The sequence below is a fragment of the Syngnathus leptorhynchus genome, chromosome 4 (genome assembly GCF_054491065.1).
Source record: "Syngnathus leptorhynchus isolate UIUO chromosome 4, UIUO_Slep, whole genome shotgun sequence".
Taxonomy (NCBI): Eukaryota; Metazoa; Chordata; class Actinopteri; order Syngnathiformes; family Syngnathidae; genus Syngnathus; species Syngnathus leptorhynchus.
The window spans coordinates 16,442,170-16,458,073 of NC_141198.1; the positions used below are offsets into that span (position 1 = coordinate 16,442,170).

General features: G+C 42.5%; 2 protein-coding genes across 5 annotated transcripts in view; both read right to left on the reverse strand.

The window, feature by feature from the left end:
- Positions 1-294: 294 nt before the first annotated feature.
- On the reverse strand, positions 295-3,629 carry cenatac (centrosomal AT-AC splicing factor). Its single transcript, XM_085910004.1, has 11 exons — positions 3,438-3,629; positions 3,069-3,235; positions 2,898-2,996; positions 2,724-2,790; positions 2,347-2,409; positions 2,041-2,108; positions 1,854-1,959; positions 1,750-1,780; positions 1,479-1,583; positions 1,221-1,353; positions 295-1,125 (listed from the first exon to the last, which is right to left on the reverse strand). The coding sequence occupies exons 1-11, from the start codon at positions 3,552-3,554 to the stop codon at positions 1,023-1,025; spliced, it is 1,059 nt and encodes a 352-aa protein (XP_085766130.1). The 5' UTR covers positions 3,555-3,629; the 3' UTR covers positions 295-1,022.
- A 6,690-nt stretch (positions 3,630-10,319) lies between these two features.
- scarf2 (scavenger receptor class F, member 2) overlaps positions 10,320-15,904 on the reverse strand; it is a 17,350-nt gene continuing 11,765 nt past the window's right edge. For 3 of the 4 annotated variants that reach the window (XM_085910099.1, XM_085910097.1, XM_085910100.1), the window contains exons 10-12: positions 14,750-14,905; positions 12,641-13,823; positions 10,320-11,241 (exon numbers count right to left, since the gene is read on the reverse strand). In XM_085910099.1, coding sequence (XP_085766225.1) covers positions 11,190-11,241; positions 12,641-13,823; positions 14,750-14,905 — 1,391 coding nt within the window. In that variant the 3' untranslated portion in view covers positions 10,320-11,189. Of the gene's footprint in view, positions 13,824-14,749; positions 14,906-15,904 lie in introns of all 4 variants that reach the window. The other variant, XM_085910098.1, reaches the window with a different exon arrangement.

Genomic DNA, 15,904 nt, shown 5'->3' on the forward strand with positions numbered 1-15,904 from the left:
ATATAGGCGTGCGAGTGCATTCTAGAATGGTTGATTATTATAGAAGACCTATTAGTTTTGTACTGTGGTCTACATGGCGATATAATGATACACTAGTGACCTCCTATTTTCAGAACCTCAAATTAATGACATACAAAACGTGAAGAGCCACCGCAGAGGTCCAATTGCATGCCTAATTATGTGTATTGTACCTATAATTTGCTTGAGAGCCTGTGAGCATTGGTGCTCATTTCATGATCTGTAAAAATGATAATGAAATTAATATGTGGTGACGAGATATTTCCCAGAAGGCCATTAACCAGGACATTTGCCTTTAAAAATGTGTTAAGGACAAGGTCCACTGCAGACCGTTACAGCACATATTTCCCTAGAATCACACATATAACACACAATTTATTACAGTGTGGAATGGAAAATTACAGTTTATATTCACAGGAAACAGCCAATGTGCAATGCAAGCTATCAAGTTGTGATGGATTATTATTGGATTTATAAACTCTCGGAAAAAAAAAAAAATTAGTCTTTGTGCATTTTTAAAATTTCTTAAAATGTTCAACAAATTTTGTGAATAACTATAAGGTATTGGTTCACTTATAGTTTCAATTTCATTTTGACTACATATAGTTAACTCCCTCAACGAGTTCTTAACTTAAAAAAGTGCAGTGTATGGCGCCATCTGCTGTTATCTTAACGAAACAACGAATACAAAGCCAAGGTAAATTTGAGGACATTTTATGTCGCCAAAGCCACAAGTCTTTCAATAATCAATGCACACACCCAGAAACTGTCATTTGGTAAATTCTAGGTGTCACAAGAGTTATTGTAATCAGGGTAACACTATAATTAAATTAGCATGAATCAAATGACCAACTGTGGCTGTAAAACAAAATCCAAAAATGTCAGTGTCCGAATTACCTGTTTTTCAAACAAATATTCAACATAATAGACTTGAATGGTGCTTTCAGATTACATCATCGACAGGTATTGGAACTCTACACAACCTCGGTCCACCAACTCAGATATTAGTTATTAGCTGTCATCTTTGCTTTCTTAGACCTTTCCCCACCTTGCTTCATTTTCCTCTTCGCTTTGTTCTTTTGGCCTTCCTCCTGTCTGAACTGGTGCCTGTTCAAAAAAAAAATATATACACATCCAACCCGGACATTAGAGGAGATACTAAAGTTCGTCTCTGGCTGAAGCACAGCGTGCCGAAATCTCACCTGGACTGCCAACGTCTGCCGCTGTTCCACACGCGGCCGAAGGACGGCAACCAGTTGGCGTCCGTGTGTGAGCTATGGTCAAAGTTGGCTCCGACTCGGTTTGGGGGGAGCTTCCTCAGCTTCTCTTGCTCCTCTGAGGAAAAATACAGATTTCCCGTCAGACCTTCCAACACTTAACGTCTTCCCAGCGAGCTGCATCACAAACATTGTCAAGGCTGAAGGCAACCCCCAAATAAAAAAATAAAAAAAGCACTCTACTCTGTCTGAGGAACTCCTGGGCCGACGGGCCAATCTCGGGAGGTGCCGTGTTTGAAGACGTCCCCTCGAGAGGATCATCTTTCTGGAGCCAAGGAGGCACGGCACCTGTAATCCACAAAGACCGTTAGCGATATAACAAAAACAGGCAGATTATTATTATTATTTTTTAATAGATCATCTTGATGTTGAAAAATCTGTGACACAAAGCACTTGGAAACCAAAGTATGTCTAACTTTGCTTAGTTCCTTATCGCTGCAGTTCTTTACTGTACCTGTGTGTACATTTCCACTGTTTGACGAATCCTATGACGGAAAAAAAAACGACATTAGTGAATGAATGCTGTGTATGCGTTGGGCTCGAAGGCATTTCGTCTACCTGGTGACCAATAAAAGTCAAGCCCCGCTCCTGCGCGTTGACCGTCGAATCGACGAGGCTTCTCGCCGTGTGCTGGCGGGCTCCCCATGTCGTCGTGGCCCGAAAGCTATTTCGCGCCCCCAGGTAAGAAGATGAGCCCAAACCGTATGAAAAGACACTTGAAGACATTTGAGGGATACGCCGTTACCTGACACCGGCCCCTGTGACTGTTTCTGTTGCGTTTGGTCCGTTGGTTGACTCTGGCGCTGCTTCATGCTGATTTTGATTCAGGAAAAGCCAACAGCGGTTCACAGAGGAAGCCTCACAAACAAGTGTTCTCCGATTTGACAATTATTTTGAAACACCGAATCTCTTGATTTTTGCACACTTTCTTTTGTAGTTGCCAGTCTAGCTACAATCTACTCTACTTTATCTGCTATGCGCCTGAACATTACGAGAGTTGACAGTCAAGACCACAGTTATGGATACCGCCACTGCATCCTTGGAAACAAACCTCTAGACGAGACTTGAGGAGCTCTTGGCGCCGTTTCTCCTGGGCCCGGATCAACTCGGCTTGCTATGGACAGAGGACGACAAACAGAACAGCACATTTGAAATCTGGAAGTTGTGGTTGTATCAATATGGATTTAGTCAATAAAACTAAGGGGTGGCGCTCAAACAACGTGGTCCAGTCGTGTAATATCTGAGCCCAGAACTGAAGGTTAAAAAAAATAATATCTGCAATATTGTAAATAGTCATATCTGGTGATTAATTTGAAAAAGAAAAGTATTGACTTTCAGACTGGGACACCATTGGCAGCCCTGAGCAGAACCATGTTTTCTGAGAACTACAACTAAGGCCAAGTGAGACCGGATAAAATGTAATATTACCTGTTTGATGAATTCATCCTCCTTCTCCACAAATGTTTCCAATACCTTGGCCACTTCAGCTTTGAACCTACAAGAAAGAAGCATATAAAAGATCATTTTTTTTACTGTTTCCTGTGAGAAACGTTGCAAAAGTCCAACATCTCTCCATGTTTTGGCAAAGTTGGCCAAGCTCACCGTTGAGTCTCTTCCAACGTGATGATGACTTTATCTTTTAACTTGGGGTCTGCTTTGTTTTCCCACCAGAACTTGTGGGTACTCTTTCTGTGTTCTGGCCTGAAAACAAATCCATTTCAAAAGGTAAGCTAACAGTTAACTTTGAACCTTTATGACAAAAATCTCACTCACGTGGCCATGTGCTCCAACAATCCTCCGTGTCGGACGGTCATGTTGCCGTCAGTGACATTGCGTTCCACTTCCCGCCCGCAGCAGTAACACCAAAAGGTTTTCTCGTGTTGAGAGCCATCAAATTTTTCAACTTCGGGTTTGTTAAGTGTGCGCCGTGCTTCTTTTACCTGGAAAACACGAGGAACAGCTGCCTTTGTAACATGTTAAAAACAACGGAAAATTTTCCACATTTTGACTGATTAAGATTCTTAATTCTTAACATACTGACAAAATGCAAACAGCGTTTTGTTCCCTTTCCACTTATTTCCATTACAATCGGTCTTGCTGAAGGGGCGTTCATTTCCACAACTCCCTACATGAATTACTCACCTTTTCCATGAATTTCATTAACACGAGCCTAAGTCTGCTTTGGTGCTGTTTCCCGAAGATATGTCCTTTCCCGTTAAACGCCGTTTGCCTACATATGGCGCAGTAATAGGCGCCCATTTAGTCAAATGAAGTGAATAACAAACTAGAGACAACAGTGTTGTCCAAATCCGCGGGCAGCTTCAATATGGCGGCGACGTGACGTCATTTCCGGACAGTTTCAATGCGCTGTTCGTCACGTGAATTGCGGTCGGGTCACTCCGGAAATGACGCCATAACATTGTCATTGCGTTTATCCAAAAAGTAAGAAATAATGATAAAACCGAAAAACAATTTAAACTGGAACTAACTTCTATGGCCTAACAAAAATACTCTAGGCTTTTATAAAGTACAATATTATAGAATTTTTTTATCCAATTAAAACCATTAAAAATTTGTTCTGAGATTAACTAGTGATTTCTGTTCTTTAAAAATGAGCAAAGATGATTCGAGATTTTGCATTGGCCCCACCTTAGTGTGGTGGTTTTGGTAACAAAGTGCAATATGAGCACCAAGGGTGCAGAGTTCATAGGTCAAAGGGTACTTGTGGAGGACCGTGGACAGCCCTCCCTCTTGCTTGTGTGAGATTTGCAGCACACTAGCCAGATCTTGACAGACAGGAGCCAGGTGGCAGCTTTGCTTTTGGAACCTGATGACAGAAGAGTCAGAGAGAGAATGGACCAGTTAAGAGTTCTGGTCAAGAGTTTATACAAACAGGAAAAAACTCAGACAGACACTTACACCCACAGTGGTTTCTCTTTTAAAGGGCTGAATTATTATTTTTTAAAAAATACAATTGTGATTCAAAGCCCATTTTAGTTAGAAGCAGCCATTTGGGGTAAATTAAAGGACTCATTCCAGCGCCGATTACGACAATTATACAATTCCCTACTCAGATTGTTTTTTTTTCTTAATCCACAAATTATGATTAATAATTGAATAATAAATGAAGATAGATCATTTTTAATGTCTTTATTGACCTTTCAACCAATCTTTTTGAATGACCTCATTAGGGCCAATCGTGGCTTCAATTACAGCTTTTGACCACAAAGTGTCACTGCAGCCCATCCGCGAGAACGCTCTTCCCCTTTGCGGGACCTCTGCAAGTTTTGAGTGCTTTTTTTCTTTGACAGGATTTGAGTACTGATCTTCATTTTCTCAAGAGAATGACGTGTCAAGAAACACACAAACCTCCATGTCGTAGTGACTCTTGTATGTACGCTTGGGCCATCATCTCATAGTAATAAAGCTTGACTAGATTTTAAAACAATTTGGCATAGAATTAAGAGTTCTGAGAGTAAATAGGAGTTCTCGATGGAAACTGTGGAGGAAAGAATTGAGCTTTCATCGAAGCACTTACCTCTATGTTTATCATTCTGTTGTTACGTCCTGTTAGCTACAAAAAAGAAGAGATCTTAGATAAGATTCCGAGGAGAGCAGAACAAGGTTGTTTTTTGTATGAGTTTATAAAAAGCCTCACTATTGTTTGGTGTAATTTGCCGTGATAGCTCTCGTGGTTACCACGTGCGCCTCGCAGTTCTGAGGTTCTGAGATTGAATCTCAGCTACGGCCTTTCTGCGAAAAAAAGTGTTTTCTCCGTGTTTCCTCCCCGCATTTCAAATCATACGTTTGGTTCATTGAAGACTAAATTGTCCAGGGGCAGGGTTTTTTTTTCCTGGCTCAAATTGTGGCAACTGAGGTGTTACCATTCTGACCATTTATTTACACGTGCACCATGCTGGCTCATTTACTTTTTGGGTGAACCATTTAATATTCCTGTAAGGAACCTTATGTAACATTAAATCAAACAATAATGATCAAAGTGCCTTGCATATATTGCACATTTCAATTTGGCCCTGTCATAGTTGACTATAGTTGACTATTTCACAGCTGTAGGCAAAAAAAAAACCAACCAGCTTACCCTAAAGTGAATAAACCTGTATAGAAAATGTCTGTTTCCAAATGCCAACCAAATAAAAGAACAATGGAAAGTCAAACAAATGGATCCGATTTGCTATTGGATGAAAGCAATATCCCGTGGCGCGTTTAAAGCAGACGAACGTGAAAGAAATTCACTTTGTGTTGCTTTAGTGAGGATTTATTGAAGCATATTGCTCTGATTACAGATTCACGGGCTTAACACACAGCGAATGTACTGGAAAGAGAACATCATTTATTGATTAAAATACTTTTCATGTTGGAAAAGCCCTGGCCATGATGCCGACAATTCATTAAAATAACATCACTCAGCTGTCAGAGTTAATCATTCAACCATTTTTTTTCTCACCTGTTTCCCACGCCTCGACCTTTGCCCCCTTTTGATGCGTACCTTGACTCTCCGGTGCTAATCAGATGATGACATTCCAATATTAGATGCCGGTTCTTCTGTTGTGGGTGCACAGGAAAGTCGTGGCTCGAGGGAGACAGCAGGTGGGCGCCGTTGCGATGAATAAGATCTCTCTTGCTATTCTTAGACCGCAACGATTGAAGCTTTTGGAAAGTCTCAGAGATCTCTCAGAGTTGGCATTGGCGCTGCTTTTACTGCTGGGAATGCTTTTGTTTTGCTTGGTCATGAGAAAATCTGCGGTGGTTTTATGGAAAGGTCACGTCGTCTCACAAAGTGTTAGCGACATAAAAAGATTAAAACGCTGCAAAGCTTTTTGGTTCATGAGAAAAATCGTCCCCTTTATGTCATTCGATAAGTTTGTTCTTGCATGTTGAAGGGCTAAATCGGTGCCATTTGCCCATTTTAACTTGAACAAAATCTATCTATCCAGTCTTAGATGCTAATTAGCATTAAGCTAGCAGAGTCTTTTAACTCTTTCCTTCTTAAATCTATCCATGTATCCAGTCAACTTAGCATTAAGCTAGCAGAGTCTTTAGGCTCATTCTATCTAGTCTTAGATGCTAAATAGCATTAAGCTAGCAGAGTCTTTTAGCTCTTCAACAGTGTTATCCTTCTGAATGACTTCCATCCGTTGTATGTGGAGAGGACGCAAGCTCGTCGTGTCCCGGTGAGACGACAGTAAAACACATCTGGCTACTTCCTGGAAGTTTGCTGGCTATATTGTACATCTCAGTTCGAGCCACATAACAATTATCATTCCAATTACAATAAAAAAAGTATTCAATGCTTGGAATGCAGTTGTGGTGACTATCTTTTCCAGATAAAACCTTTGAGGCAGAGAGTGCGGCCTTCTCTGGATGGGATTCGTCAAGTAACAGGCAGTAAAAACAGTGGCTTTCATAAAAATCCAGGGCCTCAAGCTCTTTTTGCTGAGAGGAGCTAGTTGACTTCAAATACTACAATGATGCTTTGAGATACGAGTGAACTCAACTCAAGCAACAGTTTGGCACATGTAAAACATTACGGTCAAACCAAACATTAAATTAAGAGAATTAAAGATGTATTCATTTGGCCTTAAAGTCTATCAAAAATGTGAAAACTGGAAATTGCAATCCAAATATTGCTGTTCATTTGGACCCAAACCCAATGTAGGAGTTAAATTTGATTGGCTGGAAAAACAGGAGAAGAAATGTGGCAAGTGTAGATGCATCCCACATGAGTTGAAGCTCAGCACTTTTCAGCTTACATTGCACGGCACACGCCAAGTGGTGATGTTTCTGCACACATCTGCTGACAGAGTGGAAAAAAGGAGGCCATCTCTCCCCGTTTATGGAACGCAGACGTTGCCGAGCGTACCGAGCAGCGTCTGTCCGGGAAGCCCCCCCCTGGGATTGCGACGGTTGGCAAAGAATCAAACGTGGGAACACCTCTGCCTCTTCACCCACGAGATTTTGGGCTTTTTAAAGATGCTTCCTGTTCTCCTGAGCGACCAAAGTCTGCCTGTCAGTCAGCTTAGAACATTTCAGATACAGATCTGGGCACTGCTATGGTGTGACTATTACAAATCCTATCCTATCCAGTCCTGTCCGGCCTGGTCCTGGTCCTGGTCCTGGTCCTGGTCCTGGTCCTGTCCTATCCTATCCTATCCTATCCTATCCTATCCTATCCTATCCTATCCTATCCTATCCTATCCTACATGAGCCTGCAAGTGACACAAGGGCGGATGTCGGACAGAGAAATTGATGAAGGGTGGGATTTTTGTTGATTGATGTCCACTTGCCGTCCCACATCAGAGAAGCCCCCGCTGGAAGCAGGAAAGGAAGGGAGGGTAGGAACGGGACAAACAGGAGGAAGGGGGTATGAAGGCAGACACCAACCGCTGTTTGCCGCCCTCTAATCTCTGCCTGCCTAATCAGAAACACATGGCTCCCATAATGGCCGCACTGTGCAGTGGAGTAGAGACGTAAAGGTTGACGTCGACGAGATGTCTGTATCTTATGTCTGTAAATATACAGCGCACACTGATGAGCTGTGACAAAGTACAAATACTTTGTTACTTACTGTACTTTGGTTGGAAAAACTAGTAATTCGTAATATTACTGAACATACAGCGACGTGATTCAAAGTTTTTTTCCTCATTACCTGCATTGGCCACAAATTGCATCGAGATGTGTGAACTCCTCTCAGATCATCAGTGCGGCACTAATATTAGTCGTTCTTCCTTAAGGCTAAAGAATATGCGACTGTGTACCGGTATATTGTCTGCTGCTATTTAGCATTAGCATTAAGGTAGTATAAGCTCAGTTAAGTGGTCATTTAAAGTACGCGATGTGTCTTATGTTGAGTATCACAGACGATTTCTTCACCCCTACTTTCGTAAAATCGAACAACTAGCTGCATTTTGGTCAACAGCACTCAGAATAGTGCACAGAATCCAAACCTTAGGTTGATTCCAGACAGAATTACAATTCTAACATTAAACAAGAAAACCACAGAGGAAATGTTTCAACCACAAACATTTGACCTACAAATGCTCAGAATATAGAACAGTAAACATTTTGGTGTTTGCTTTTAAGTATGAGATAGAAATCCCAGGCTGGTTTTGCGAGGCCAACAAAAAAGGGACTTTTTTTTCCTCCTTGTGGCCTGGTGTCACTACATCATTACTCGTCTGAGCTCCCATTTGGGAGGTCGGCCCCGCTGTGCGGTTTGCCTTCATTTGTGCCATCAAGTGCAGCTGATTTTAGCTCGCTGCCGCTACGAGAGAGTTTGGGGTCTATGTTAATGACAGCGTGCAAGTAAGTAGATGTGACTGTGAATGTAAATACACACCCACACATTTAATGCTGTCACCGCTTTAGGAGAAGAAGTAGCTTTCTTTTCCAGTAAATAACAATTTGGTCTTTCCACAGGGGCCTAAAAAGAAAAGTTGGCAGAAGTACTCACAACTGTGTATCTAAGTTGAAGTCAAGTAAAATAATTGTATTTTATTATAGGATACATACTGTGAAGAATAAAAAAAATCGTATTAGTTGTCATATCTTTGGCAGGGACAGACAGGAGATTAAAAAAAAACATCTGCTGGTATCTAGTAAGGGAAATGACGGGAGAACAGGAAATGACGAAGCATTCGTATCTTCTTAAAGTCAGTCGGATAATCAACAATGAAATCATTCCTACTGGCAACGAGTTTAAAGACGCTCTCGAGTGAATCTTAAACGTTTCTTCCACTTGCACAAGTTTGACTGAAGCCTCATCCATCATCGACTCTCGACTCAAAACGAATATTTTCAACCGCTTTCATGTGTAACTCGACTCCGTTTTCTTTCTGCTTTGCATTGCAGAAAATATTTGTCTTTTTCCCCCTCGCTCATAAATTTCTTTCTTCCTCTCCTCGCGGGGACTCAAATGGCTGCCAGATGTGGTTCCAATCGACTCCGGTTGCTATGGAAACTCTGGGACTGGTTTTTCTGGGTCCGCAGCGTTTTTTTGGCTGACTCATTGGTGGCTACGTTTTTTAAGCACTGTTGTTTCTATAGGTCTGGTGTGATCCATGTCATGTTTGGACTGGCAGAGGACATGTCGCCGAGCCCCAACCCCCCCCCCCATGTCTAACCACAACTGTTTGACCACACTTTGCCTTGCAGCGGATAGTCGCTCCTTTGTATGCTGTTGGGTCGCAGAGCCAATACAATTACACCAAAAAAACGACAGACGAGATTATTTCGAAGATAATCAAATTCAGAGCGGGGTGGACAGAGAAAGGAAAGAATTGAAAATGTACGCCGGCTACTGCTTTGCTCTCTGTCTCCAATTAGCAATCACATGACCTCTCCAGCCATTCTTTTGTGTATCTTCTCCCTTCGGCAAGACATACATGCAGCGCGTGATTGCGTCCCATTACAGACGTTCTACTGTTTCCACTGTGAAAGGCGCTCTTGTCTCCCCCCCCCCCCCCCCCTCTATTCTGGAGTGATCCAAACTAACAGTCCCCCGATTTCCTTGGCGTCTTTGAAGAGCCGCCATTCGTCGATTCCGGGTCATATGTCAAGGAGAAAAGACAATCAGACATTTATTGGTCTGTGAGTCAATATGGACTTTCCAGTGTTGGGAACTACACAAACCAGTTCAAGGGTCAGTTCATAAATTTTAAAATGAACTTGTTCAGTTCATAATTTAAAATGTTATGAAATAAGTTTATCGTTCCAAAAATGAGCTTGCGAGCTACTCCTAAACTTTTGTTCAGGTACAACACTGGGACTCTCCAAACAGCACAGATGTTCTAGCTGAGTGCTGTTTGGAATAATAAAGTTGAATGTGGGTCACGCGGCCATGAGAAGGCCACAATAAATGATCTGAAACGGATTCAACAGTTAGTCATTGAAACCTTGACACAAATTACAATTTGTTGCTTCAAACTTTTCCCCCTCGATTCTTCATCGTAATATTATTTATTAGCTATTTTTCCGTGCCCTACAAAAATCTACAGTTGGTCTCACAATAGTGACATTGAATTGTTTTCTTTTCTTTTATTCCAGGTATGTAAATGAAAACAGCGACTTCATGACGGTACACAAATATACTTCAAAACACGCACATGAACAAAACAAACACGTTACAGCTGCTAACTGTGTTGAAGCATTTGAGGCCCTTTTGTACACAAATGCATCCTGTTGAAGAAAAAAAAAAAAACCCCAGACAGGAGCAAGTCAAATTGAAAAATTGCCACACCATTTTTACAAGTCATGGTTTTATGTATGCAATGATAGGTCAGTGGTATCAATTGTACAATCATCTGTAATGAGTTCAACTACATGGAAAAGGGCAAGTTGGGGGTTACAGTTTTCCCGTGCAGCTCTTAATGCCATAAAAATTATATTCTGCATCATGCAGTTAAGTGTTCTACAAACATAACAGAGAACAACATTGTGAACATTACAGAATGGAATTTTAAAACAACAACAACAACAAAGAAACAGTACGAAGGATCATTAGGTCAACACTCTAAAGAAATGATTGAATTGTAAATCGGTTGGGACTTTTGCAGTCTGGACGCAAAGTGGTCAAACAATAAATCAAAAGCAAAAAGGTTAGCCGAGCTGCCGTGAGTTTTGCTGGACGCATAAATTAGCTAAGATTAGCATCCAATAAACAGCATTTGTTTTTGTTTTTAATCTCGGAACTGTATTGAATTGTGTCAAAGTTTGCCAAACAACAAAATGTGAATAAATGTAAGTGTGCAAACGTTTGCATGTTCCTGAGAAAGAACTAAGCGGATTGACCTCATTTCTTGGCTTTCATCAACAAGAATCGTTTTAAGAAGATATCCGATGACTCTACGTCCATAAAGACAGCAGCTGACATTTAAGTCAATTTAAGTTTAATTTCCCAATTTTTCTTTTCAGCGTGGTCCTCATAGTCCTCCGTAAGATCCAACATGAAAGCCAGTTCATTAAGACACAGAGAAAAAAAAAAAAAACACAGGTCATATAAGCACAGCTTACAAAGATAACAAGTAAAAAGTACACAATGTATACACGCTGTAAAAGTAACTTGGGAACTTGTACCTTAAAAAGACAAACTTTCATCGTAGCCATCCAACAAGACCCTGAACAAAGAACCGTTTCCTCTTGAAAAACAAAAATCATTCCAGTTTAAGTACCTGTGAGTCCACCATTTTGCTTAAAAACCAACACAAACAACGGATACTAGCTAACAAGCTATCTCCAGCTAACGAGCTTTTTTTTTTTTTTGCTAGCTAACAGGCTTCTGTTGCTTAAACTGATCCACAGTCGAGGCACACTTCAACACGCTACCATTAAGTTTCATCCCCAAAAAAAAGCAGCTTGGTTCTTCAGCATTAAATGGCAATCTGATCCTTGATTCATTTTTTTTTAACGTCTTTATTATAACCTAATGACACAAACAGACAACAGTAAAGGTTCTGATCACATTCATTGATCTGTTTTTGAGAGAACAGTCGTCACTTGACACAAGCGTTGGTAGACAAAACATTAGAGGTTATGTTTTATTAAATGCCGCTTGCGCCAACTCCAGATGGCTGTGGTTTGGAAAATGGATGCTTCAAAATGTTTTATAAGCATGATGAAAAGTTCACGCAGCTCAACGCCGGCTTAGGATTTCAGCTTAATATGTTGATTTCTCAGCCGAGCGCAACCTTCTGGTGAATTGGTGCCGGTCCAGACATTCAAAATGGAGAAAATCTGCTCTGAATCTATTGATGACTTTGGAAACTTGGAGTATTTTTGGACTTGTTTTCACAGTTTAGAAACAAGTGAAACACTATACGTCACAAGAAAGCACGTGAGTTTTCTGTTTATAGGTTACGAGCGTCTGGACGGCAATTCCGGTTTTGTGAACTGCTGAAGTTTACTGACCCCATCTATAAAATATCATTTGGTTGGCAATAAAATATTTTGCCTTTTAAAATCGCGCATGCTGGTCCACAGAAATATGAGAATAGTTTGTCATTTTCGAAGGAACCGGTACGTTTAGTACCTGTGAAAAGTACTTGAAAACAGAATGATACTGGTTTGATGCATTCCAGAAAACTAGAAAGATTTCTGAACTCCAAACTTAAAAAAAAAGTACAACAGATTACAACTCGAGTTAGAAGCGATGCACACCCGCTACACTAGTTGCTGACGGTCGGCAGATTTTTATTTGACTTTGAAAATAGGTCAGACCGAGGTCCCCGGTTTTCTTGAATGTAGCATTAATGGCAGGTTCTGGTGTCAGTTTCCAACAAATCCATTTTTTGTCTCTTTTGCTGCCAATTTGTGAAACAAAACACACTTACTTGACAATCTGGGGTGGCATGATGGCTGTCTTTTGCTGTGGTGTTTTGCTCTCCGGCGTATCCAAAGTAGCCTCCTTGCCTTTCTTCCTCGGAGGCTTTTTAATGGGAGTCTTCTTGGGCGTAGCATCCGTCGACGGGTCCCCCGGCTTCGAGCCGTTCAAGTCCTGCTTTTCTGGGCTCTTGGCTTCAGGGCTCCCGTGGTCAGTGGTGACCGGCGCCACCATCTTCTGGAGGCTGCTGGAGGTGGGAATCAGTGGCTTAGTGGAACCTTGCTGGTTCAAGCCGGTGGAAGGGGTCCTCTTGGCTTTCTGCGGAGGTGTGGGCCTCTCCCGGGTTCCCTTGGGCGTCGATAGTCCGTTGGTCTTTGTCAGGCCCGTGCCCTCGTTCCTGTTGATGCTTTGGGTTTTCTCCTTGAGCTGAGCAGCCAGGAGTGTGGCGGCCTCAGAGTTCATGTGGGGATGGATGACCTTGGGGCTCTTAGGGGGTTCCTTAGGGGTCTCTTTGGACGTATCGGCACTCTTCTTCTCGGACGAAGAGCTGTGGAAGCTACTGATCTTCCTGAGGGCGTTCTGAACCACGCCGTTGATGTGCTCCATGTGACTGGGACTGCTGTGGCCATCCCCAGACTTCTTGCCTCGCAGAGGTTTGTGTTTACTGGGTGAGCCGTTGGTATCACCCTCCTTCTTCCTTTGCTGATCGTTGGTCTTCTCGCTCTTGGCGGAGACATCACTGGAGCTACGCTTTTTCTCTTTCGGGACGGAAAGTGCTTTCATGACCCCCTGCCCTTGCTGGTCGGGCTGGGGAGCGCTTCCGTGGATCCACGATACCTTTGGTTTGGTCGAAGGGTCTGGCGGTCGGGGTTTGGGCCTACCGGGTGACGGTGGTGGTTTTCCGTTGCGCTTGTACTCTGGGTTTGGTAGGTCCCCATCTTTGCTGTTTTCATCCTCTTTGGACTGTTTGGAGAGACGGGCAATACGGGCGTAAAGGGTCGCAGCCGCGTATTCGGAACCGCTGGTGGAGCCTTCGCTGTCTGAGGACTTGATGGTGGGTGGATCGCCGCCCTCTGGTTTCATGACACTGGTATCCTTCAGGGAGGTGTACTCTCCTGCATCCTCATCAGCGGGGGCGGCTTCGGGCTTCTCGGTTTCTGGACTGTGCTTCTCCTTGCTTTCATTGACGGATTCTGTGGCACATCAACATAAATTTGCATTACTAATCAAATACATAAGTCAGGTGATCCTGGTTAATAGGGTCACGAAAAAAGTTCCTGAGTGGATTTGGTGATTCTGCTCTCTTGAGATGCCAATGTCTGATTCTGATGCTTACTTTTAAAGGAACGTAATTTCTCAAGGGATAACATCTCACCAAATGCAAATGAAAAGGTTGATCAAAATGATAAGAAGGCAGCTCAATTTTTATGATGTCATCGCCTTAGCAGGATTGTACGCATTTTTCCTTGATAACGGTAAGGCGGAAATAAATGAAAATATTTTTTCAAGTGCTGGGGCCCAAACGGGATATTTTTTTCACGGGCTCCCAAATAATAAAATAGCAGTTTCCTGTTCCTGGGGGTTATTTGGATTCGGTAGATCCAGTTTTAAGATTTGCCTTTCCTCAGCAATGACTTCTTGACATGCAGACATACGTGAGAATGGGAAGAGAGAGATTTGACCCGTCAGATATGATCAGTCTTCTAATTCCTCATAAACCCTTTATGTTGGAAAGAATAAGGAAACTTGAGCGTGCAAAATCCAACAAATCCAGCACTTCCTGCATGGAAAGTGATGGAAATCTTTTTTTGCCCAACATCAAGAAGTTCTCTTTGGATTCTAGCCACATGCTGACTTGACCATACCGTTTCCTGTTTAGACTTCTCTCTCTCTCTCAAAGTAAGACACCGATGGCACATGATGAGAGGCACGGTTCACATAATGAGATTTGCAGAAGTGAATGAGTCACCGCATCGGGGGATCTTCACAAACCTTGTGCATGCGTGAGTAGGGGGGGGGGGGGGGGAGGCACTTCTCATGCCAATAACACATTAAGCATGTATACATGTGCGTCAGTGCAGATAAGCAATGTGTTTATTTATTCCTGGCGATGACTCACCTTCATGGGGCACGCAGTAAACTGGGCCTTCGTCACCGCTCTCAAAGGAGGAGAAGGACTCCTGGGAGGACCAGGAGGAAGGGGAGGGCTGCTCGGCTACGGAGGGGGGCTCGATGAAGCTGCAGTTGAAATTGTGCTCGGGGTCGTGGTGGGCTACTGAGAACACAAAGCAAACGCAGAAGCTCAGGGGTCAGCGAGAGGGTATTGTACCACGTTACAAGAACAACACTCTGCTCTCCCGACGGCTGCCGAGCGCTAGGAAATGGACTCGGTATTGGTTTTACATGTCAGTTAACAGAGTGGGTGTGATTTTCAGGATTTTTTTTTTCTTTTTAAATGGTGATTGATGCCACATGCCATCAGTAAGTTGGCGGCTGACTATGGATCAACGACTTTTGGAGACAGGAGCAAAGCTGAAATGTAACAAAGTGCCACAAATAACACAAAGACCACACTTGTCTAACTCTCACAACAGCTTCCAAATTGTAACAGACTACAAAGAATATATTGATCCTTTGAAGGATCTTTTCTTGTTACTATGTGTCTACAGTGGGATTTATGAAGGCTAAACCACTGTGAGGTCATACATTTCTGACTTTTGACTTCAATTTTCAGGAAAGATACGCCTCTAAACTTCAGAGTATTATGGTAGTACTATTTATTTAATACGTGTCCCGTTTCTGCCTCTACATTATGTACTTTGCTAGCTAGCTATGTCTACACTCCTAAAATGCATCTTCCCTGTATGCCTCAATTTACAGCCCAACTTGGTGGTGTTATTTAAATTCCCAAGACATGAGGTGACGCCACAGATGAGCCTGCTGCTCATTTGCCGGCCAATAGGAGCCCTGGAGGTATGTTAGCTTGTTAGCTAACTGGTGACTAGCACCGCTCATCGTGACTTTGTAGCCTCTATTAATACTTTTTTAATCAATCAGATTTGTCAGGGTTGTTAAGAAGATGTCTTTGTGGGGAGCCACGATTCACTTCATTGTTTTCCTACAAAAAAACGTGACATTATTTTTCCTTTCCAGCCTTAATCCAACACAAGCATGTCAAATGTGTCGTTTGCTTGTGTTGCAGAGACTTTGTGTGTACTCATTTGTGAGCGAATGTGAGACATTCCTTGTTCGATAGCCCGTTCGCAGGAACTGA

Coding starts and splice junctions, on each gene's coding strand:
- cenatac (XM_085910004.1), bottom strand. CDS start 3,554: ATGGGCGCCTATTACTGCGCCATATGTAGGCAAACGGCGTTTAACGGG. Junction 1,584..1,749: donor CAGTGGAAATGTACACACAG/GTACAGTAAAGA, acceptor TGTGGATTACAG/GTGCCGTGCCTCCTTGGCTC. Junction 1,126..1,220: donor GGCAGACGTTGGCAGTCCAG/GTGAGATTTCGG, acceptor TTTTTTGAACAG/GCACCAGTTCAGACAGGAGG.